General features: G+C 42.0%; 1 protein-coding gene across 1 annotated transcript in view; it reads right to left on the bottom strand.

Moving 5' to 3' along the window:
• grid2 (glutamate receptor, ionotropic, delta 2) overlaps nucleotides 1-25,241 on the bottom strand; it is an 829,420-nt gene that overhangs the window by 662,297 nt on the left and 141,882 nt on the right. The window contains exon 2 of the mRNA XM_048611693.1: nucleotides 8,248-8,403. Coding sequence (XP_048467650.1) covers nucleotides 8,248-8,403 — 156 coding nt within the window. The remainder of the gene's footprint in view (nucleotides 1-8,247; nucleotides 8,404-25,241) is intronic.

The raw sequence follows: 25,241 nt of genomic DNA, 5'->3' as shown, positions 1-25,241 counted from the left end.
GTTTTTGTTCCTGATTTACAGCATCCGCAGTTCTTTCATTTTTTTATCTGATATTGGCGAGGATGGAGGATGGAAGGACAGCTAAAAGAACAATGGAACAGGTGAGACTTGAGATGGTAGCAGCTGGATGAGGATTTTAGCTGCAGATGGGCAGAGACCATAAGGCCATAAGAAATAGGGACAGGATTAAGTCGTTTGGCCCCTTGAACCTGCTCCACCAACATGGCTAATTCAACATTCCTCACATCCAATTTCCTGGCCCTTTCTTTACAACCCTTGATTCCCTAATTGATGAAGAATCTGTAATCTCAGTCTTAAATATACACAAGCGGACTCTGCTTCCACAGGTCTCTGTGGCAAGTTCCAAAGACTTACAACCCTCTGACGGAAGAAATTCATCCTCATCTCAGTCTTAAATTGGCACCCCTTTATTCTGAGACAATGCCCTCTGGGCCTAGACTTTTCTATGAGAGGAAACATCCTCTCAGCATTTACCCTGTCGAGCCCCCTTAGAATCCGATGTGTTTCAATCAGGTCACCTGTCATTCTTCTAAATGGCACTGAGTAGAGCCCCAGCCTGTTTAACCTTTGCTCATAAGATGACCCTTCAATACCAGAGATCATGCCAGTGAACCTTCTCTGAACTATCTCCAATGAAATGTCCTTGCTAGTGAAAGTGGTTACATGATGGTGACCACTTCTGTCTGTCACTTCTTCATAAAGCTGAGATTCTGATTTAATGGACTTTCCAAATGTAGCCGAGAGGGAAAATTAAGCAATCACTGTCCCAGATATTTTAGTTGCCCTTTGAAGTACAGTAGGGCAGACCTGTAATTCTGATCAATAAGCAGGATTTAATCAGCATTGATTGGTGGGTTAGCCGAATCCCAATTTATAATTTATTACCACATGAAGAAATAGCTCATTCATTGTTTAACAAAGAAACCCTGAGCAGAAATGCATTTTCCAAATTCCAGGCTTTCAAATGCTAAACATTCATTTCCAATTACAGAATGGTACTTGAACAATGATAATTTCCATGCTTACCCATCTCCTTTTTTTTAAAAATGAGCAGAATGGTATCTTTCCATTTTCATTCGCCAGACAGCCTTTGCTGAAACATTGTCTGCTTTGTCATATGTGTGAGAACTCGACTTCAATGTGATGAGAAAAGGCCAGGAGCATTCATCATCCAAGCAGTGAAAATGAAAGCGCTTTAATACTGTAAAATGTGCTAATCTCTAATAACAACACGCAAAGACATCCATAACCTTTCCATTTTGCTTCACCACTAGACACTGGGGATAGAATCCTTTCACTATTTCAACCAGATGAATTGTGACATCGTAATCTACGTTTATATAATGCCGTAATTTCCATTGTCTATGGCTCAGGTGCCTCACATGGGCAATGTATACAAAGCACAAGGACACAGTAGGGTAAGTGACCTAAGGCATAGACAATGGAACTGGTTTGAAAAACCATTTTAAAGAAGAAGGGTGGAATTTAGTTAAGAGGGTCCTGACATCTGACAGGATCCCTGCCCCTCCTCCCAATCTCTGGAGCCCTGAGGGAATCAAGTCCTTTATTGGCAGTTCCAGTGGGGGGTATTTAATTACTGCTCTCTCCCCAAGCAGGTAGGATGCCCAAAACCTCTACCGAGAGCTGGGGACTGACTAGAGACCAGGGCCTCTTGTCACCAAGCCCATTCTGGGGCATGATAGCTGTTTCCAGGCCTTCAGCAGAATTTGCTTGTTGGCTTCCATGCATAGCAAGATCCCACCTATGGCTGCTTGTATATCAGAATGAGGCTCTGTGAGTGGGTTTTAATTGTAAACTGAACATTATGGGGAAAAAGAGGAAAGGGGATTTGAAGATCATCAGAACAGCCATGACTTCATTGAATGACACAGCAGACTCAATAGGCTGAATGGACTGCTTCTGTGCCTAAGCCTTAAGGTTTTATAACTGCCATCTGGGTCAGAAGGTTGTCCAGGATTGGGGGTGATCAGTGGTAATGGGGTCCCAATCTTATAGATTCCAGACTGATTGAACACTCATCCTTCACCCCTAACAATGGAACTCACCTCTGGATGGGGGTGGATGGTAGGGAGATGGAGGCATTAAGTTCCACCCAGAGAGTCAGAAAGTTTTGAGGAGGAAACTCCAGCCAGCTGTAGGTGATGGAGTGATGAAAATCAGGGGCAGTGAACAAGGTCAGAGGTGGAGGAGGATAGATAACACAAACATTTGTATAACTGGAGGGGTTTCCACAGATAGGGATTAATAAGGTTATGGAAGGAACGTAAACAAAACAGAGACTCATCGTATAATTCGTTCAATCTACATTACGCTTGAAAGAAAAGGATGGGCATAAATCATTCACATTGAATTGGGATGAAAATTTTCGATGATATGCAACTACTAAAGCTCCACTTTAATCATGTTAAACACTGACCTGAATCATTGACACTTCAATAGCTGTGGTAAGACTCGAGTCAATTATGATAAAGGCTAATAGGTAAAACAGCTATCACCTTTCACCATTGTTCTGATGTATTGTTCACAAAGTCTCAATGATTCCCCACTGCATTCTAGTGAAATCTGAATTATTGGGAAATATTTTCCATTTCTTCGCCTTCAAATAAAACTTAAAGATTCAGCCTAACTGTTGCATTAAAACATCTGAAAGTTCACAATGTCTGGGCAAGGACACAAATGGGACAGCCTGAGAAGTAACAGAGATTTTACTCACTGGGATAGAGTGTCAAGTGTGCTAAATTGCTTCCAGCACTGACTGCCAAGACAAATGAGTCTTCAGTTTTAGTCTGGTTGAGATGAAAGAGGTCTGTTTTATTTCTGCATGTTCTCTTGGTTTGGATGCAGCAGACCAGGAGATGTCAGACTGGCTCTGCAATGTTTCCTGGTAAATGCAGGACTTGACATTTGTTGCCAGGTGCCTTGGGGAACAGAGAGCTGAGGGAAATGGGGAAAGACAAGGATGCAGAAGGTGGGGAGGGGGCTTGGTTCTCACTCACCCTTTGCCAGCCTACCTGATGAAATACAGCAGCAGCTGGGAGAGGGTGCAGTTGAAATAGAGTTAGGAATTTACCTATTACTTTTCTGCCATCTGATTAGAGACATCAGGGCCCATCTCTCATTTAAATTTTCAGACTGAGCTTTGGGTAGAGAGAGACATAAGACGTGCTGTAACCAAGATTTAAACAAAATCGGAGTCTTACCTCCCTCCCACGTTAACGTATTAGGGAAGAATTCCTTAGCAGCATTCAAGAAACACCTGGGTGAATACATGAATAGAAAGGGAATAGAGGGATACAGATCCTGTAAATGAAGACAGTTTTAGTATGGAAGGGCAAAATGTGTTGGCACAGGTTTGGAGGGCCAAAGGGCCTGTTCCTGTGCTGTATTGTTCTTTGTTCTTTGAACAGACATCTTCTGCCTTTGTGTTTCCTCGTCTCCTCCATTAAAACAACTTGGAATTGGCTGGTTCTGATCTGAAAAGAGAGCTTCTGAAGCACTTCCATTCTTCGAGAGTCCGTACCCTGAGGACTTGCGCTTGACCAATTTGAGTGGCTGGGCACCTGCTTCCTGCTGACACCCCATAGTCCTTTCAGTCTGGAAGTCAGCAAGTGACATGTTAAATGAGGCCTGACTCATAAAACCAGCCCTTGGGTTCGTCAATATTTCTCAAAATTCCTCAACTTCCCCAGCTGCAGTTAAGGTCAGTTTAAAAATAATGAGTGAAGTAAAAGCCGGCAGAGCAAGGACTGTCAATTGAAGATGCTGGACGTTCAGATATGAGAAAGCCAGTGCCTAGCAAGTATCCCCCACACACAGTTCTGAGGAAGAGTCACTGGACCCGAAACATTAACTCTGATGTTTTCTTCACAGATGCTGCCGGACCTGCTGAGCTTTTCCAGCAACTTCTGTTTTTGTTCCTACCGAGTATCCCTATTGTCTTGTATGAGCAAGGTAGCAGAAACCACTTTCAACAGCAACAAGTAAAGCCATCGAGGGGGTATAATATCCCAAGATGTAAACATTTTTTTAACTCCTTTAAAGCAAAACAAAACTTGTAAATGAAATAATTAGCAATGCCCATGGGGTACATTTAAGTGATTTTCTTTGACCCACCTATGTACTATGGCAATAACCATGGAGTTCAGCTTTGTTCAGTGTCACATAAATGTCAATTATTGGTTCATAGCTGGCATGTCCAGAGGTATTTCAAGAAGCAGAGCTCGCTGTTGGAAAATCTGACTGTGCTCACTTGCGTTAAATCCTTTGACCCAGTTCCTTCCAAAACACCACAAAGTAGAAAGCTGCTAGCATGCACAGTGAGAGGAAGACCCCAGCAGGGTCAGAGACATTGCAACTTCCCTAGCAATAACACAGCATCAGCCAACAGGCAATGTGTTGAGGATCAGCTGTTTTATCTGACACCTGTGTACAAACTGAGAGTTAAGTCCCAATTGGTAGGGGTGAATGAGATATGCACAAAAAATGTCTGTTTAATTAAAAATTACAACCCATTTCTCAAAAACTATTTAGGCATTAAAGCAATGTAATGTGAAATGAACCGTTTTATTAATAACCTTTAAATAACTGGCATAGTGAGTGTTATCCAAGCAATTAAATTTGACAACATAAGGAGATAACATTTAAAATCAAATGTCAGATCAGAATACATGTTAACGTAACGTGATGAAATAAGATGAGAGTTAATATATGGAACATCACCAATTCAAAGTAATGTACAATCCTGAGCTGAAAGTATATGGCAATGTTGCTTGATTGTCACAGGATCAAAATCCTGGAAATCCCTATCTAACGGCACTGTGAAAATATCCACATCACACGTGGGCTGCAAAGGTTCACATAGGCAGTTTGCCACCACCTTCTCAACAGCAATTAGAGATAGTGAATAAATTATTCCAACAAAGCCAATGTCCTGAGAATAAAGGAGAAAAAGAAACTGTTGTGGGTGACAGGAAAGAATTTCCCACATGGCTCTTCCACTCCACTTCCATAACAGTGGTTGAACTGCAAAAAGATCCCAGTTATGTGACAAAGCCAGCTCCACTCTGAGGAAATTCAATCTTCCCCAGCTTTGAACATTATAGAAATAAACCTCACTATTCAGTTCTTTAAACTTTCCAATGTGCAAATGTGATGAATCCTGCTTGTTGTAAGCATTTATTTTGCATGTGCTGCAGAAGTTCTTCGCAGGATGGCCAGTCATACCAGAGTTGATGGGACTATCCAAGGCAGGTATTTAAGGTGATTGTCCATATTGTTTGAAGCTATAACATCTTTGCCCTCAGATATTACTCCATGCTCCTGTGAACCCATAGACTCAACAACACCTCATTCTCACGTATGGGTTCACCAACACTCTCCTCTCTCCACCCAGAGGTAGTAAAAGTCATCTGTTAAATTGTGTTCTTTTTTCCCTACGAGTGTTGGTCGCATTGGTTTTTGGTCACCCATTTTCACTTTGAGGACAACCCTCAATTAAAGTTATTTTTCCAGAACAAAATCTTGGTGTATACTGTACAGAGAACTGGAATGGCCAAATGGAGCAGTGAAAGATCAGACTGTAAGCATATCCCCACAGATGAATCTCAGATCTAAATTTTCTCAAAAAATAACCAGCACAACTTTTTCAGAATCATAGAATTTTGCTATAGAGAAGGAATTCAACCCATCATGTCTGTATCAGCTCTCAAAACAGCTACCCAACTCGTCCGACTCTATAGAATATTTTAAAAATTTACAAATAACTAAAACTTAAAATTTAAGTTAATAGCCAAAAACCAATTCAAAATGCAATCAGCTAAAACGTTCAAAAACCAAATAGCTTCACAGACCAAGCTATTTCTAAATGCAGAGTTGAAAGCAAAATGCTGAATTAAGTTGGTAACTTTAATATGTTCACTAAATTGTCTCTCAACTCATAATTATAGTGATTCAATTGACAGTACTGAATTTACGAGTTTTTTTTTATGTTGATGTTGCTGAGGAATCGTGAGATCTGTCTTGATCTCATTTGCTATGGGAAGTGGACTGTGCCTTGTTTGACCATTTTCCACAACCCACGTTTACCATCTGCTAATTCTGTATATTAAAATATCAGTGGCACATGCAGATGCATGCATTACTGTTTTAATGTTGTATAGTTAGGTTTATTGATATTTGTTCAAAAATGTGGAATTTTTTGGCTTTATTATCTCCGTAAGTACATGGATGTCACATTTTATTCACTTAAAAAGTAAAAATGAGCACTCTCTCCAAAAATTGAAACATTAATATGACAAAATGGTCTGGAACTGGAACAATGTTGACTGGATCTCTATCAGCCAGTTTATTTAAAATTTACTGTAATCTGTTAAACAACTTAACATCCTTCAAAAGAGAGTACCTGAGGATCATTTAGATACAGAAATTCTTGAATTAACCCAGGAGTGGGATAAAGGGAGAAATTGGTACAGCCTGATTTCTTCCTTGCATTGAGACAAGTTGAAATTTCAGAACACTTTCAGAATACCAGAGAGGTGCACACATTTTGTCCTTGTGATGTCAATATGCACTCCATCCTACAGTTCACTGCTGTGACAATAGGAACAGGAAGATACCATTCAGCCCATTTTTCGATGTAACTACATTCTAATTGATCTAAACATCAATTCCATTTTCCTGGAAAGATACTTAACTAAGAAAAACCTTGCTGAAAAGAGAGATATGTTGCTAAGGGTTTCCACCTTCACACTCACCAGACCAACCATATGATTAGGAGCAGAAAAATACCAATTAATACCTTGGGTCTGATCAGCCTTTTGATACAGTCATGTATGATCTGATTGTGGCCCTCAACTCCACTCCTCACTATGCATAATGCCCTGTGACTCCCTTGTTAGCCAAGGAGCTATCTACCTTTGCCTTAGTAATATCCCATGATCGAGCCACCATCACTTTCTGGGGAAAAGAATTTCACAGACTCCTAACCTTCTGAAAGAGAAAAAAAATCTCTGTCTTACAATGGGGGCTTCATATTTGTAAACTCTGTTCCCCTAGTTCTTGTCTCTCCCACAAGGGCAAACATCATTTCAACATCCTTCGTGTCAAGCCTCCTCAAAATTTTTTATGTTTCAATTAGTTCACCTGTCATTTTCCTAAAGTCCAGCGGACACAGTCCCAACCTATGCAACCTTTCCTCAAAGAATAACTGCTTCATCAGTCAAATGAATGTTCTCTGAACTTATTCCAATGCAATTATGTCCTTTCTTAAATGCTGAGACCAAAATTTTAGACAGTACTTCAAATGCTGTCTTACTACTAACCCATACAAGTGAAGCTTTTATATTCTTTTGTACTTTTATATTACGTTCCCGCTACAATAAATGACAATATTAGAATTGCCTTTTTAATCACTTGTTGCATCTGCACGCTAACATTTTGTGATTCATACACAAGGACACCCAGATCCCTCTGTACTACAGAGTTCTGCAATTCTGTTCCATGTATTTTTGTTCTTCTTCCTGCCAAAGTGAAGAAGTTCACATTTTCCCAAATTACACTTCACCTGTCAAATCTTTTCCCTATGGATTTAGTCTATTTATCTTCTTAAATTAAAAAATAATAATCCATTTATCTGTGCAGACTGTTTCTTTCTGCCTTTTTCACAACTTACTTTTCTAGCTTTCTTCGTATCATCAGTAAAAGCAAGAATGCTAAATTTAAAATTCACAGGAGCTATTTTAGATTAACCCTGTCGTGGGAATCTGACAGGATCAGATCACTTCATCAATTCACATCCACACCCAATTGAATGACCTAATGAGCTCAAAGGAGTGTATAATTGGGCAGAGAAGAACATGGGAGTCCAATCTGAGGGCAGCTCTCTGTTCGATGTGTTACCTTCAAAATCTGCTCCTTTCTTTCACCAATTCAACTGTAATTTTTTATCAACAAGAACACAACATTGAGGTTTCAGAAAAGCCTGATTTTGTATGCATTTTATTGAAGCTTTAGTAGACAAATGCTCTAAGTTCATTGTGCAAAACAATTCTGTAATTGAAGGACCAACATTTTTCCACTGGAACACTGAGCCCAAAGAAAAAACTCATTAGATATTGCAATGGCAAACTGCAGCAGCAACGGCACATAAATATCAACAATTACAAGGCAAATGTAAGCTGGGCCAAACATTTGGTAATTGATTCCTACCTTCCTGGACAACCTGAAAAGGATTGTTGCTGTCCACAAATGTCACAGAAAATGTAATTTTCTCCGTCTGTAAAATGTCCTCATTCGTGTTAAGGTCAGTTACAGCCAGTCGAAACACTTCATCATCCTTCTTGGCAGTTTCATCAAAAATTGCCCCTGTTAAAGTAAAATGATGGTTATTGAAATGCTTTGTCCAAACTTATATTGCATTAAAACATAACATATAACACTTGATCTCACACCCTACCTCGTTCCTGACACTGGGCATATTTGTATCACAGGGACTAGCAAAGGGGAGAAAGGGATGTGTTTGAAAATCTAGGTTTGGAAAACCTGACTGGAAAGGTCAGCTGTGCTACATTGGTGGCACCTCACCAGTGACTCATTCATTTTCTGTATTCAGATCCCGCTCACTCCAAAATCCTCTGCACATCATCTCACTAACCCTCCATTAGAGGTCTGCATTGTGGAGCAGACAGTAAGCCAGAAACCTATCTGCACTCTCAGGTATTTGTAAAAGATCCAACAGCACTATTCAAAAAAGAGCCAGACAGCAGTACTGGTCAATATTTATTCCTCAACCAACACATCGATAATTTCATCGCTGTCTGCTAGATCGGACTGCACGTTAGTACAGTCATAAGTAATGGCTGTGACATACTTAATGATATCTGTAGTTGTGAAAGAAAAGTAAGCTGGTTTTAATTCCTGCATTGTACATTAGTCATCCAATATTTCTAAACTCGTGAATCTGAACTGTTTCAACAGCAACTATCAAAGTTTTGTTGTAGATCATATATTATAACTCATTACCATCCACATTGAAAAACACATTATAGTAGGTCCAAGGGGCTAATGCACAATAGATGGTGAGGCAAATGGTAACTATTAATGATCTGGGGCAATTCTGAGAAAAAAATGATCACACGTGCATTTAAATTTGAGCTGAGCCTGAGGAAGTAGTAATGAAGGTCAAATTCTTCTAATGGTTATGCAAAACTGTAATAACTCTGAATTACCCGCAGGTTCAATTAATGTCAGCCTATAATGGGACCGTAATAAGTCTGTAAATGTCATGCTGGAGTACGAGTCACATTTTCTTTCTTTATGTGGCTACTGTGTTTAGTTACATTTTTTAAGAAACTTTTTGGAGAATAAGATGCGAGTTTTTGGAGACATTCAAATTTTTTTTTAAATTGTAAATAGTTAGCATGCATCTATCATCTTTCTTATACACAGACCTGCCCAACCACAGTTAATATCTCCCTCTGCTGTTTTTTATCCTTGCCGATAATTCACATCTACGGGTCACCTGTTGCAAGACTTCAGGTGAGAATACAGTGCTATCCCAGACTGATTACTCGGATGGCAAGAGTGACATATGAAGAAGGAGATGGGAGCAATTCAGGCTATATTCACTGGAGTTTAGAAGAACGAGAGGGAATCTCATGGAAACCTAAAAAATTCTAACAGGACCGGACAAGGTAAATGGAGGAAGCATGGTCCCATTGATTGGGGAGTCCAGTTGAAGGGTCTGGGGTCGGCCATTTAGGACTGAAATAAGGAAACACTTCTTCATTCAGTGAGAGATGAGCCTTTGGAATTCTCTGCCACAGAAAACGATTGAGGCCAAAACATTGAATGTTTTGAAGAATGCATCAGATACAGTTCTTAGGGCTAATGGGATCAAAGGCTATGGGGAGAAAGCAGGAACAGGGTCCAGAGTTGGATGATCAGCCATGATCATATTGAAGGGAGGAGCAGGCTCGAAGAACCAAATGGTCTACTTGTTTCCACATGTACCCGGTCAAGGTCCCTCAAGATCTCACATTTCCATCAAAGAGCTCTTGTCCTTCTAAACGTCAGCAGATGCAAGCCTAGTCCATCCAACACATCCTCATAAGACATCCAATCCATTCCAGGTATGAGTTGAGTAAACCTTCTCTGAACTGTCCTTCTTTAAATAATGAGATAAAATCACCCAGATCTCACATAATCCCTGAGATTACATTGGCAAGGTTGGGTAAAGAAGAAGAGGTTGGTTGCTTGCCTCATCCTCCCCAACATTATTGTACACCTCTCACTCCAGGTAAAATAGAGTAAAGTTGGGCGGATTTTCAGGTTCACTCTCAGGGAGTTAAACATCTCCCAGGTGGATCACTGCAAAGTGAACCTGATACAAGAGGCTTCACATCTCTGATAGAGCCCATCATAACCTTCCTGGCAGAGGGTGGGATGCACTTCGGAGGGTCGGTGTGGATTCGATGGGCTGAATGATCTGCTTCCACACTGCAGGGATTCTGTGATGACAATATAAAAGCTGCTGAAGGTGATGTTGACGATCCAGTGAATGAAACTATTTAAGGAGCAGATTGAGATGAGTTATTTAGTTCTGAAGATGAGGATGAGGCTGGTTTTTATAGATTTTTGAGAAACTTGCAGTTTCCCTGTGTTTTGTTTTGTCTTTTGCCTGCACTCTGAATAAACCAGAGCCAAATTGTATGAATTTGTAGATATGGCTTTTTTTTGATAGATTTGATACACTTGAAGAAATTACTGTACAGAAGATAAACACCTGTCTTCATGGTCAGTATTATTTATCTACAACTAAAAATGTAACAACAAAAATACATGTGGCTCTTTTTTGCTATTGGGGGAGGTTGGGGTAGGCAGTGGGAGGGGGCATTGTCAGAAACATCCTCTGTTGTGGCAATTGTGATTGTGCCATGACGAGAGAGGATGGACTTAACCTCTCCGAAAGTGTTACTCCTCTAGAGGTGCACCCTACTTTTTGACTAAAAATTTAGCATGGAGTCATAGAATCATACACCACAGAAACAGACCCTTCGGTCCAACCAGAAGCGACAGTCAAGAAGGCAGAACAACGCCTCTTCTTCCTCAGGCAGCTCAGGAAATTTGCCATGTTCATAAGCACCCTCACCAACTCCTACAGATGCACCATTGAAAGCGTACTGGCAAGGTCCATAACGGCCTGATATGGCAACTGTTCTGCCCTGGATCGTAAGGAACTACAGAAGGTTGTGTGCACAACCCAGACCATCGTGGAAGACAACCTCCCATTCATGGACTTCCATTTATATGTCTGGTTGCCACGGAAAAACTCTCAAAATCATCAAAGACCCCTCCTACCCTGGTAATGATCTCCTACAATCTCTTTTACCAGCTGGGAACACATTGATCTTGTCTAGTACATGTCCCGTGTGATGTAACCTATATGCCTTACTCTGTCCAAGTTCTTTCTCCCCCCATGATCTGTATGGCCTTGCTTACCGTGCTCTGCCTGTACTGCTCGTAAACACTGCATTTAGGGACATGTGACAATAAATCAAATTAAATCAAAAACCATTTGAAACTTAACTTTTACACAAGCATGTATGGTATATGTATGTGCACTTGGGCATGTGTGCGCGCACACATCTACACACGTGTATTTTTGTGATATTTATTTACAAATGGGATGCAAATCCCTGAATCCAAGCACCAGATTCCTCATTTGCCAATTTCAAGGCATCATTACTGTCTGCCAGATGGGACACTCCTTGGTAATGTGCAGATTATTTATTTCTCTCCTCAATGGCTTTATGGTTATGATGGATTGCAATCATGAACTGATTAATAAGCCATTAAAATATTGAGTACAATTCCCTTGGTAGCTCCACAAATGTATTTTTCAATGCAGTAATGAGTTGTGCAGAACTGAAACATCCCATATTAAGCTTTGATTAGCATTTGATGTTATATGTAAGGCAATAAAATATACCAAGGCTTCTCTGCAATTTATGCAAGTTATTAAAGTTAAAGAAAGAAGCAAAGGATTTGCACTTATTTATTGCCTTTTATGACCTCAGTATACCTATGTTTTGACTGCATAATGATCAGTATTAGGTGCTAGCAATGGCTCAGTGGTAGCAATCTTGTTTATGAGTTGCAAGGTGGTGAGATCTAGCTCCACTGACGGACTTGAGCACAAAAATCAAGTCTAGCACTGAGGGTCTGCTGTACTGCCAGAAGTGTTCTTTCTTGCATGAGACATGATACTGTCTGCTCTCTCAGGTAACTGATTGCAACTTTTGAGGAAGAACAGCCTCTTACCTATGTCCTGACCAACATTTATCCCCCAATCAACATCAGAAGAAATGATTAAAAATCAAAAGGACTGCACATGCTGTAAATCGGAAACAAAAATACAGATTGCTGGAAAAGCTCAGCAGGCCTGGCAGCATCTGTGGACAGAAATCACAGTTAACTTTTTAGGTTGAGTGACTCTTCCTCAGAACTGATTTCTCTTCACAGATGCTGCCACACCTGCTGAGCCTTTCCAGCAATCTCCATTTTTGTTTCACAAGGAATGAGAATCTGGTTATAACCACATTGATTCTTCTGGGAATGTACTGTGTACAATATGACTGCTATGGTTCTTACATTACTGCAGTAATGACACCTCCAAGAGAAATGTTGCATTGGCTATGGGACAACATGCTGTGGCCATGAAAGATGATAAACAAATGCAAGTGCTTTTTCCCTCTTAACTTCATGAAGGGAAGGAACTTGATTCATACAACAAACATTTTAAAAGGTCCATTGCTTAATCAATTTGCATTTAACATGTACAGAAACTAGGAAAACATGTAATTTACTGCTACTGGGAATTTTGATTGAAACAACTGGAGTTTCAGTCCACTCATGGATCACATCCATTGTCATTGGTTTTGATGTTCACATCGTTAGTCACTTGATGGAGTTCAGTATGGAGTGAGTAAACAGAGATTTATGGTCTGGCTGCTGAGCTGTACACGTTAGGAAGCTCCCATGATTTGCCCTGTATCTCAAGTATGCTTATGTTTACACACCTGCAGAAACATTAAAAACTGTACAGAGGATCTACTGATAAGGGTTAAGGACTTATGCGTTCCACCAAACAGTTTGTGAATGATGCTAACTTCTCTTTATTAAGGATCCAATGTCGTAGGGCAGTTCTACTCCCTGCTGGACTCATGCTTTTGGCATTTAAACCAACTGCAGCTTTTGGTCCCTGTAACTGGGCCTGTGTTCCTCTGCTGCAACATTCCACTTGAGAAACCTTTGTATATAATCAACGCTCAGGCTTTAATGCAATATTAAGGGAGAGTTGTGGATGGACATAGCAGTGTTTCCTTGAATTCCTGATCTAGCTGACAAACCGCAAAGCTTTGTGTCTTTAAAAAAAAAGTGAAAAATTTAATTACTGTTGTTTAAGAAAGAACAGCTAATTAATTTTAGAGAATTATATAAATAACATCTGGAAGAAAAAGATCGCACTTTCACAGAAAAGAATTGATGCAGTTCCCGTTATTTTAAAACTGCCATTCCGTTACTTGTTACTTTTTAAGTCATTGCTTCTCAGACTTGGCTCATTAGGTAGTGGTGTCACATCTGCATTTGAAGTTTGTGGGGTCGAGTCTTATTCCAGAGAATTGAACACCTTCTAAAGGAACGATTCAGTGCTATACTAAGGGAGTTTCTATTCCCAGTACATCATAGACTCCCAGACAATACTTTACATGTATAAAACTGAACAGAAGAGGGCAAGAAATGGCTACCTGTGAGTCACCTCACTTCTGCTGTGGATTGAAATCATTCCCTTGTCTCAAGCAAGAACAAAAGGAAACTCTCAGGCGCAAATTGTATCAATGTCCTTGCCTGAAATAAATTTGAAAGGGCATTATCAAAGTGAATGGGTCCCTTCAATGGGTGGCTCAGTGGCCAGGACTGCTGCCTTATAGTGCCAGGGACCTCATGTTTAATTCCAACCTCGGGTGCCTGTCTGTGTGGGGTTTGCACATTCTCCCCGTGTCTGCGTGGGTCCCCTCCGGGTGCTCATTTCCTCCCACAGTCCAAAGATGCGCAGGTTGGGTGGATTGGCCATGCTAAATTGCCCATAATGTCCAGGGATGTGCAGGCTGGGTGGATTGGCCATGGGAAATGCAGGGTTACAGGGATAGGGGTGGGGATGTGTCTGGACGGGATGCTCTTCGGAGGGTCAGTGTGGATTCTAAATGCAAAGGCATTGGCTGCCTCAAGCTCTCAAGGTGTGAAATGCATGAAATAGGATTTGTAATTGAATTGACGACTCGCTTTATTTGGAAAAGGACTTTGGACTTTTAAACAGTTTTTCTGTCTACTTGCAAAACCTGCCTGGTAGGATCCATTGGACATCCTAGCAGCCAAGACAACCCGTAGCAACACCGTCAGAGTGGAAGAAGGATTCCCGATAACCTGTGCCAGATTTCTGGTCACCTATGAATGAAGCTTCTGGAAATTTGACCACACTGCAACCACAGAGGTTACTGAGAATCCTTCACTTTACCATTTCACCCTGAAATCATTATTTTTACTGAAGACATTACACCTTGTCACAAAAGAGATTGAGATAATTAAAATTGCAGTTGTAATGTTTTACCTTTATCTGTCTCCAAACTGTATGTGTGAACTACAAAGTGGCTTTTCCCCCAGCAGGATATTTGTGTCTGATGTGGCAATGTTTGTTTTGGCTCTCATAGCATAAGAAACAGATGTGGGTTAGGTGGTATTGAAAGATTCAACAGGTATTTACTTAGGTCCTTGTATATACGATTATTACAGTCACAAACACTTCAGTGTCGGGGTTAATATCAAGACAGGTGCAGCAGGTAGTCAGGAAGGCTAATGGAATGTTGGTCCTTATTTTAAGGGGATTGAGTATAAGTGTTGAGAAGTCTTATTGCAACTGTACAAGATGCAGGTAAGACCACATCTGAAGTTTTGTGAGAGTTTCACCCCTCCCTCCTTTATTTAAGGAAAGACATTATTTCATTGAAGGAAATTCAGAGAAGGTTTCCTGGATGGTCCCCAGTACAGAGGGATTGTCTTATGAGCAAAGATTAAACAGGTTAGGACTTTACTTCCAGGAATTTAGAAGAATGAGTGTGATCTCTCAAGGGGCTTGACAGGGTAAATGTTCAGAGGATGTTTCATGTCACGGGAGAGTCTAGGACCAGAGGGCATAGTCTCAGAATAAAGGGGTGCCAATTTAAAACTGAGATGAGGAGTAATTTCTTCTCTCTGAAATTTGTAAGTCTTTGGAATGCCTTGTCATGTAGAGCTGTGGGGGCAGATTCCTTGTGTAAGGCTGAGATAAATAGATTCTTGATTTGTAAGAGAATCAAGGACTATAAGGAAAGAGAAGGAAGGTGGTCATGAGGAATGTTGGATCAACAATGATGCTATAGAATAGTGGAGCAGGTTCAAGGGCCTACTTCAGTTCCTTTTTCTTATGGCCTATGGTCATTCAGTTACAAAAAGACTTCCACCAAGGTATCATGCATCGAGTGGTCCCAGTTAGGATGAAGTCTGAGACTCTATTCCCCTTGGTCACATACTATGAGACCGTGATGACATTAAGAGTGATATAACACAACAGTGTACGTGAGAGAGGTGAGTGAGTGAATGTCATATTTGTGCTAAAGTGGCGACAATACTTTAAAACTCATAAAAAGCTTGCTGCTGGAACTTTTTAAAATAGGATGCCTGCTCTGGGGGTATGAAAACACACACCTTTTGGATTGTAAAATTACTGATCAGGGGCCGTGAAAAAGAACAACCAAATTCTGTCCATGGTAGAGTGTTACACGATTAGCCAAGATATCTCTCAATTAAACCAGTGCCTGACCCTCTTATCGAAGTTAACATATAAGATCCCAACTCCTGTGGCATTGCTGTATTTGAAGAAGAACAAGGGCCTTATCCCTATTGTCCTGACCAATATTTATCCCTCAATGATGCTCAAAGTTTATTTATTCATTTTGTGGGAGCTTACTGTGCACAAATTGGCAATCGCATTTCCTGATTTACATAGTGACTATACTCGGAAAGCAATTCAAATTGGGGGTTGTCAAGCACTTTGGAAATCCCAGGAAGGGCAACGCAGCAGCAATACTGTCTCAGTACATTGATCACCTTCACTTTCTCTGCAGTTCACATCAAGGAGTCAGGCGAGGGCTGGTAAAGTTTGGTGAGTGTTGTAGTGCATCCTATGCCCAAGTCACAGGGCAGCGCACTAATGGGTAACATTGGGTTCAGTGGTAGACATGTCAATTAAGCGCATTGCTTTGTCCTGGATGGCATCAAACCTCTTCAGTGTTCTTATCACTGAGCCTATTTAGCCAAGTATTATTGGAATAAGGTGGCAGAAAGCATCAACATTGACCTGTTGACTCTGCAGTTAAATGCTCTGTCATTCTACTTAATATTCAGGCTAAAATGATGGCAGGATTGGAACTGAGCTAAGGGGAAGGGTGAGGAGAGTGGGCTAGCAGCAGGGGAGAGAAAACGGATAGTGGATAGAATCAGAGAATCCCTACAGTGCAGATAGAGACCATTCCGTCCATCAAGTCTACACTGACCTCTGAAGAGCATCCCATCACCCTTCCACCCAGTCTATCCCTGTAACCGTACATTATTCCCACACATTGTTGTGGATTTTCTGAAGGACAGGCTGCCCACTCTGCCAAAATGGGTAACCCAATTGCCCCGTTGTTAACACAGCAATTATGAGGTATGTTGCTACCTCAATAGCGTGGTGTAGGCTTCCACTTCTATGGAGCGACCCTCCTGACAAGAGGTCGGGGCCCATCAGAACCAGAGATGCTCCATGCCTGAAGGATTGAGGATGCTGGCCTCAGGAAAAGCCTCAGCTGCCATCCCAAAAAAAAAACAAAAATGTCGCCTCCATCCATCCCAAGGGAACACCCCACAGAAAACTAAACATGGACCTCTGAGGGGGCCCTCTATGTTGAGATGCTTTTGAGAAACTTGACCTGCCTCAGAAGTGCCCACCTCACCTGGAGGAGTTGCCATAGTTCTGCAGACAGTAGCTTCTCTCTTAGCTCAACGCTCACAGGGATGGCCAATCAGGAGGTTGACTCAAGGAAGACTCTGGGATCCCTATTTCACCCTGACAACAGGGTCCCCACTGTCACAGAATAGATTGCTGGTAGCATTCTTCTTGAAAGAAAGGATCATAAAAGCGAAATATGTTGCTAATTTAGTGATTTCCCAATTAGAAGAGACTACCTAACACACAAAATGTTTTACAGCATTCATTAATGAAGCTGTTTGTAATTATTTTGAAAAATATAGTCAGAGAGTTGCCCAGTTGCACAGAAGCAAAAAGGAAACAATTCTCTCCTTACCTATATTTGTAAAAGTCAGCAGTTAGAGGAAAGCCACAAGAACTGCTGGCAAAAACACTCCTGACAAATGTACCCGCCCACTCATAGCAGGTGATCTGAGCTTATTGCTTTGGAAGCTTGGGATGAATTGTTTTAAAATGGAAATTAGAGCTAAAAAGGATGTGGGTATTTACATGATGTCTACCAAAAGTAACACGAACCAGGATGACTTTCACTTCATTACAGTCCAGGCTCTCACTGAAGCTGATGGTAAAACTTGGGGAAGATTGTGACCTGTTTGGGGCAGGGTGGGTGCAGTGAGAGTGACATATCCATACATCCCAGGATCCCCCAGGGATTTAAGTTACTTTGTTCACTGGCCAAGACTCCTTGGTGCCACAGACAGTCAGATGCTGGTTTGGGGGGAAGTGCAGTGGCTCTGTGCTACTTAAAAAAGATTGCAAGATCCAATCAAGGAAGACGCTGTAGTGTAGTGCAGTGCATCTCTACCTCTGAGCTAGAAGCTTTGCATTCAATGCCCACTCAAAGATTTAACAGCCAGAGGAAATGCACTCATACAATGACCTACAATGTTTAGTATCAGTCAGAAGTCATTGCAACACACATATAACAGGTGGCCAAGAGTGGGACCAGCTCCTGGCCTGCATTATTTGATGTAGAGTGGCACCTCTTAGGTTGGAGACCTGTTCCTGGAAAAGCTAACTTTACAAAGCCTAAGTAAGCATGTGTTTCTCCTGTCACATTTATCGCTAGAAAAGTCACCGAAGTCTAAACTTTCAATCCAATGTGTAAATAAAACAAGTTTCATTGAAAGGAAAATAAAACTACTTTTCCTCATTGACCACTCTTGGCTTTTGCATCAGAAGAGAGCAATGCCTCCTTTTCAGCATCATTTTTTTTTCACATTCACACTGATGACTTATTGATTTTTCATGATTACTGTGGGGGCATTGCACAGGAGCTATTCAGTGTTCGAAGTTGAACGCTCTTGATAACTGCATTCTTATCGAGATGATATGGAAATTAACCCTTGGGAAACGTGCGAGAAAGGTCCCAAAGCCATTAGCCAATGTCAGAAAATCCACTGGTAAAAGTGTGAAATACTTCGGGTCTTTTATCTTGAGTAGAAGCAAACAAGAGGGGATATCAGAGTAATACGCTAAGTACTTATTCTACTGATAAGACCTTGTATGCAGATCAGCTGCATGTTTTTCCTATTTTCTAAGGATGCTTACACTTCAAAATTACATCAAATTGTAAAGCATCTTGGGATGTCCTGAATTCATGAAAACACCACAGGAAGTTCAAAATCATACAAAGATACCAATTTTAATTGCTATTGATTAGAAGACAAAACCCTCAGGACCACTTAAAGTCAAGGCATGGTTGGAGGGCAAGGTGAGATTAAAAAAAAAGTCAATAACATGAATTTATTGGGTTTTATTACAATTCCACTTTGAAAGACGTGGGAGAGGGCTTGTACTGGGAAGTAGAAAGCGGGAAGTGCAGAAATTGCAGATCATCTTTAATTTACTTTTTACATGGGATGGGGATATCACTGGGAAGGCCAGCATTTATTGCCGTTGCTGACTGCCCTTGAGATAATGGCCATGATCTGCTGTCATCAATGGCTGCAATCCATCCAGTGTGGGTCCACCCAAATTGTGGGAATTCCAGGACACGGAAGGAATGTTGACATAATTCTAAGCCAGGATATCGAGTGACTTGGAGGGAAACTTGGAGGTGGTGGTGGTATTCCAAAGTTTCTATTGTTCATAGACTTCTAGATGGTAATAGTCATGGGTTTAGATGGTGCTGTTTAAGGACCTTTGATGCATTTCTGCAGTGCATCTTGTAGATGGTCCACACTGCTGTTACTGAGCATTGGGGGAGGGGGTGGGGGTACTCCACTTGGGAGGTGATGGCCTCGTGGAATTATCGCTGGACTGTTAATTCAGAGACCCAGATAACATCCTGGGGACCCAGGTTCAAATCCTGCTGTCGTAGGTGGTGGAATTTGACTTCAATAAAATATCTGGAATTAAGAATCTAATGATGACTGCGAATCCATTTGCAATTGTTGGGGGAAAAACCCATCTGGTTCACTAATGTCCTTTAGGGAAGGAAACTGCCATCCTTACCTGGTCGGGCCTACATGTGACTCCAGACAGCAATGTGGTTTACTCTGAACTGCCTTCTGGGCAATAAATGCTGCCCAGCCAGCGACGCCCTCATCCTATTAATGAATAAAAAAGAACTCTCTATTTTTCCACAACATGGACCATGCACAGAAACAATGTCCAGAACTGAAAGTTGTCATGGAACAGACCCAACTCCTCAAAAAATATTAAGAAGACAGCTTAGACCCAAGCCAAGTTTAAGGAGTTGTGTTCTGGATACAATTCAATTGATCAAACTGCCAGGCTTTAAGCAAAACACACTTTATTCTTACACTATAGTTAAAATACAAATCAAAGAAAGAAGAATTGGAATGACTAACTCTATTGGAAGAGTTACCAGAGAAATAGATTATTTAACTACTAAAGAGCAACTGTTCCAATACAGTAACTCCCATAAACACACACTTGGCAAAGGCAATTTCAGTAATATAGATTGTCTCACATGCAATTCTCCAGTCCTGGAGGAAAGAACAGCAAGAAAAAACTCTGCGTGAGAGAGACAGTGAGAGAAGTCAAGCATTTTGCTGTAGCAGGGAAAGACATGTAGCAGCTTCCATACCCCAACAGCTACTGTAACTTAAAATAAAATCCTGGTTCTTTGAGAACTTGACTCTACCTCTTTTGACTGCTTCTGTTTTTCCAACTTTAACAAAAAATCTCAAAATCTCAGAAGCGTTTTATTCGCTTGGAACAGACTGTTCGGCACCTCTGCCTCAACCTCTCTTCATTCAAAAAGAGATCAAAATATACTGATCAAAAATGACGCATACAAAATGAGATCAAAATGGCGCACTGACCTCTACATCGCCGAGGCCAGACGCCAGCTCTCTGACACCTCCTCCTACCGACTCCTTGATCATGACCCCACCCCCGACCACCAAAACATCATCTCCCAAACCATCCACAACCTTATCACTTCAGGTGACCTCCCACCCACATCCTCTAACCTCATCATTCCCCAACCCCGCACCGCCCATTTCTATCTCCTTCCCAAAATCCACAAACCTGATTGCCCGGGTCAACCCATTGTCTCCACCTGCTCCTGCCCCACCGAACTTATCTCCATTTATCTCAACTCCATTTTCTCCCCCTTGGTCCAGGAATTCCCCACCTACGTCCGTGACACCACCAACGCCCTCTACCTCCTTCAAAATGTCCGATTCCCTGATCCCCAACACCTCATCCTTACCATGGTCATCCAGTCCCTATACACTTGCATTCCCCATACAGATGGCCTAAGGGCCCTCCGCTTCTTCCTGTCCCGCAGGCCCGACCAGTCCCCCTCCACTGACACCCTCATCTGCTTAGCTAATCTTGTCCTCACCCTTAATAACTTCTTCTTCAATTCCTCCCACTTCCTACAGACAAAGGGGGTGGCCATGGGTACCCGCATGGGCCCAAGCTATGCCTGCCTCTTTGTAGGATACGTGGAATAATCCCTCTTCTGAAGCTACACTGGCCCTATCCCCCACCTCTTCCTCCGTTACATCGATGACTGTATGGGCGCCGCCTAGTGCTCCCATGAGGAGCTTGAACAGTTCATCCACTTCACTAACACCTTCTACCCCAACTTTACATTCACCTGGACCATCTCCGATACCTCTCTCTCCTTCCTGGACCTCTCTGTTTCCATCTCTGGCAACCACCTGGAAACCGATATCCGTTTCAAGCCCACCGACTCCCACAGCTACCTAGAATACACCTCCTCTCACCCGCCTTCCTGCAAAAACGCCATCCCCTATTCCCATTCCTTCACCTCCGCCACATCTGCTCCCAAGATTAGGCATTCCACTCCCGGACATCCCAGACGTCCTCGTTTTTCAAGGACCACAACTTCTCCTCCACAGTGGTCGAAAATGCTCTCGACTGTGTCTCTCGCATTTCCCACAACTCATCCCTCACACCCCCTCCCCGCAATAATAACCAAAAAAGAATCCCCCTCGTCCTCACGTACCATCCCACCAACCTCCGGATCCAACGCATCATCCTCCGGCACTTCCGCCATCTGCAATCCGACCCCACCACCAAAGACATTTTTCCCTCTCCACCCTTATCTGCTTTCCGGAGGGACCACTCTCTCCATGACTCCCTTGTCCTCTCCACACTCCCCTCCAGCCCCACCAGCCCCGGCACTTTTCCCTGCAACCACAGGAAGTGCTACACCTGCCCCTACACCTCCCCCCTCATCCCCATCCCAGGCCCTAAGAAGACCTTCCACATCAAACAGATGTTCACCTGCACCTCTGCTAATGTGGTATACTGTATCCGCTGTTCCAGATGTGGCCTCCTCTACATCGGGGAAACCAAGCGGAGGCTTGGAGGCCGCTTTGTGGAACACCTACACTCGGTTCGTCACAAACGTCTGCACCTCCCGGTCGCGAACCATTTCAACTCCCCCTCCCATTCCTCAGACGACATGTCCATCCTGGGCCTCCTGCAGTGCCACAACGATGCCACTCGAAGGTTGCAGGAACAGCATCTCATATTTCGCTTGGGAACCCGGCAGCCCAATGGTATCAATGTGGACTTCACAAGCTTCAAAATCTCCCCGCCCCCGAACTCATCCCAAAACCAACCCAGCTTGTCCCTGCCTCCCTCACCTGTTCTTCCTCCCACCTATCCCCTCCTCCCACCTCAAGCCGCACCACCATCTCCTACCTGCTAACCTCATCCCGCCCCCTTGACCTGTCCGTCATCCCTGGACTGACCTATCTCCTCCCTACCTCCCCACCTACACTCACCTTTACTGGCTCCATCCCCAACTCTTTGACCTGTCTGTCTCCTCTCCACCTATCTTCTCCTTTATCCATCTTCCATCCGCCTCCCCCTCTCTCCCTATTTATTTCAGAATCCCCTTCCCCTCCCCCATTTCTGAAGAAGGGTCTAGACCCGAAACGTCAGCCTCTCTGCTCCTCTGATGCTGCTTGGCCTGCTGTGTTCATCCAGCTCTGCACCTTGTTATATCAAAATACATCTTGTTTTGCTTGGCCGGAAATGTCGGGCAGAGGGTAACTGGCAATCCGCTGTAACACTGGAGATCAGAAATCTGGTGGATGTGTAGTTGCTGCCCATGGAACATGCCCGAGATGTCGGTGATCGATGGAGTAAGCAGTGAACTGGAGTCACCAGATAACGTTTCTGACTTTTATGTAAGGTATTGTTGCTGTTTAATTTCTATCCAGTGAGTTGGAGAATGAGAACCTGCATATCAATGAAGTAGTGCAATAATGAGTACAGTAGTGCTAATGAGGGCTGTAGTGGTGTGTTGGTAATATCTTTCCTCTGTATCAGGAGGCCCAGGTTCAGATCCCACCTGCTCCGAAAGAGGTTGATTAGAAAATATCTACAAATCGGTCTCTCATCATTCACGAGGGTGAATCCCACTGTTCAACACTTTGTTGGAAAGTTAGACTTTATGCTTTTGACGGTGGGGGAAAACCCCTCCTGCAATTATCTCAGCTCTCTCGCCAATGTCCACGTCATTCATCGGGTTGGAAGATTCCACTCGATGAGTGAGCTAACTCCAAATTACCAGGAGCTAACAATAATTTGCAGATGCGTCTCTGTTAACAACAAGGTAATTGTTTATTTCAGGTGCTGACAGGTTCCAGTCAGGTTAGGAAAAAAGAATATGCTCAAGGAAATCTTGAAGTGCTCATAAACAGCACCTTGCAAAACAACTGGGCGTCTCAAATTGTTTTAGGTCCGATGAAGTATTTTTGAACGTCAATCTCTGCTGTACTGTGCTATGACTGTTTTGCAATGAAACCTTCAATGATCCTTTTGTCAGTTATGGCTTTTTAGTTGATTAAAGTTAGAGCGCACACGCAAAGATATTTTAATCAAAGTTATTTTTCAGTTCATTTGGGAGTCTTGGAGAGTGTTATCAGAACAGAAAAAAATCAAATCACTTTTGACCTTTACCACAAAAGACAATGCATTTGATTTATGGATATCAAGTCTTTCTAGTCTTTTACATACTTCTCCCTTTTGCCAACTTGAAATTATATATTTTTCATTACATCTCATCGTGCTTGTTATGGCCAACACAGATATAAGTAAGTCTCCTAATGGCATTTAACATACAAGTCACATTACTAATGTTGTAGACTCTGTAAAGTAAAACTTATTGATTTTAGGAATAAACCTTGTTTGAACAGATAGTGCTTCAAACAAAGAGAGATCCTGAATTTAAGATAATGTCGTAGTCAGAGAATATTATAACAATAATAACTGTTTTTCAACAATTTAAACCAAACCACAACCTTTGTCCACCTTCTTTTTTCCAATGTTGTCATGGAACTGCTGTATAAATGTCTATAAATTGCAAATCCTGTCCCAGTTCTGGTTGCAACTCTCCATCAAAATGATCTTCTGTTTGACTGAATAAGATTGATTTTAGCCTAAGTGTCCAGTGTGAAGTGGGATCAGTTGTTTATTATAGGAACACTCAGCGACTCACTCACTGTCAACCAACTGATTAACACTCTCAAGCTTTTTAAATTACTTTGGATTTAAACAAAGAACCAAATGGTTAACTTTCAATTGTGAGCAGCCATCTGCAGCTTTATTCTTATGTTTGAGTATTGAGCTGAAATCTATTGTCAAAACTCAAACCCCAAATGTTGTTTTTTGTATAATTTTATTTGGTCTTCAGCTGTGGCAAGTTTTCCCTTATTGCTTTGCCACATGGTGTTGTCTTTCTCCCCTCTTGCACAAACGTGCCCAAGAGCTTCTTTGCCCTTCCATTCACCTGATACTCTCTATTTTCACCCCAGCCACCCTTTAAGATTCAATGAACTTGAATCAAAGAAGTGTGGCTGGCAAAGATAAGCATCTCTTCATGTCTAGCAACACAACCATTTAAAAAACTGGAGTAAAAGGAACTTTGAAATAAGCTCTGAATTGTAGTTCTGGTGTGTTGGGCATCTTGGATGTAAACCCTATAAGTTTGATGTAGTATTTCAACAACATCCAGGGCAACATAACGTGCTCCATAGACACCTCACTGAAGATTTCAACAATCCACTCATTCCATAGCTGACTCACAGTGGCAGCACCACGTACCATCTACAGGATACACTGCAGGAACTCACCAAGGTTCCATAAAAAGCACCCTCCAAACCTGAGATCTCTGCCACCTAGCAGGACACAGGCAGCAGATGCATGGGAACTGTAACACTTACAACTTCCCCTCCAAGCCACACACCAGCCTGACTTGGAGCTAGACCACTGTTCTTTGATTGGAAGTCCCTTCTTAACAACATTATGGGTGTACGTACACCAGAGGAATATATCGCGGTTCAAGAAAGCGGTTCATCGCCATCTAGAGAAATTCAGGATGGACAATAAACACCAGCCTACCAAGCAATGCCTCTATCCCCTGAATAAATTTTCAAAACATCAATTGGATGGCCAACTAAGTGCAATTTTTCCCTCACTAGTAATGCTATGGTTTGCAGGTTATTTAAGCCAGCAAGTGTGGCAAAAGTTACAACTGCCCTACTTAGATTTGTGTTTGAATCCAACACCACAAAACAAATTGGACAATTTCTTAGTTTCTGTGTTAAGATTTTCATCTAAG

This window comes from Rhincodon typus, chromosome 1 (assembly GCF_021869965.1).
Source record: "Rhincodon typus isolate 14 chromosome 1, sRhiTyp1.1, whole genome shotgun sequence".
NCBI classification, from domain to species: domain Eukaryota; kingdom Metazoa; phylum Chordata; class Chondrichthyes; order Orectolobiformes; family Rhincodontidae; genus Rhincodon; species Rhincodon typus.
Note: the sequence above shows the minus strand (reverse complement) of the source record. Positions and strands in the feature narration are given on the sequence as shown.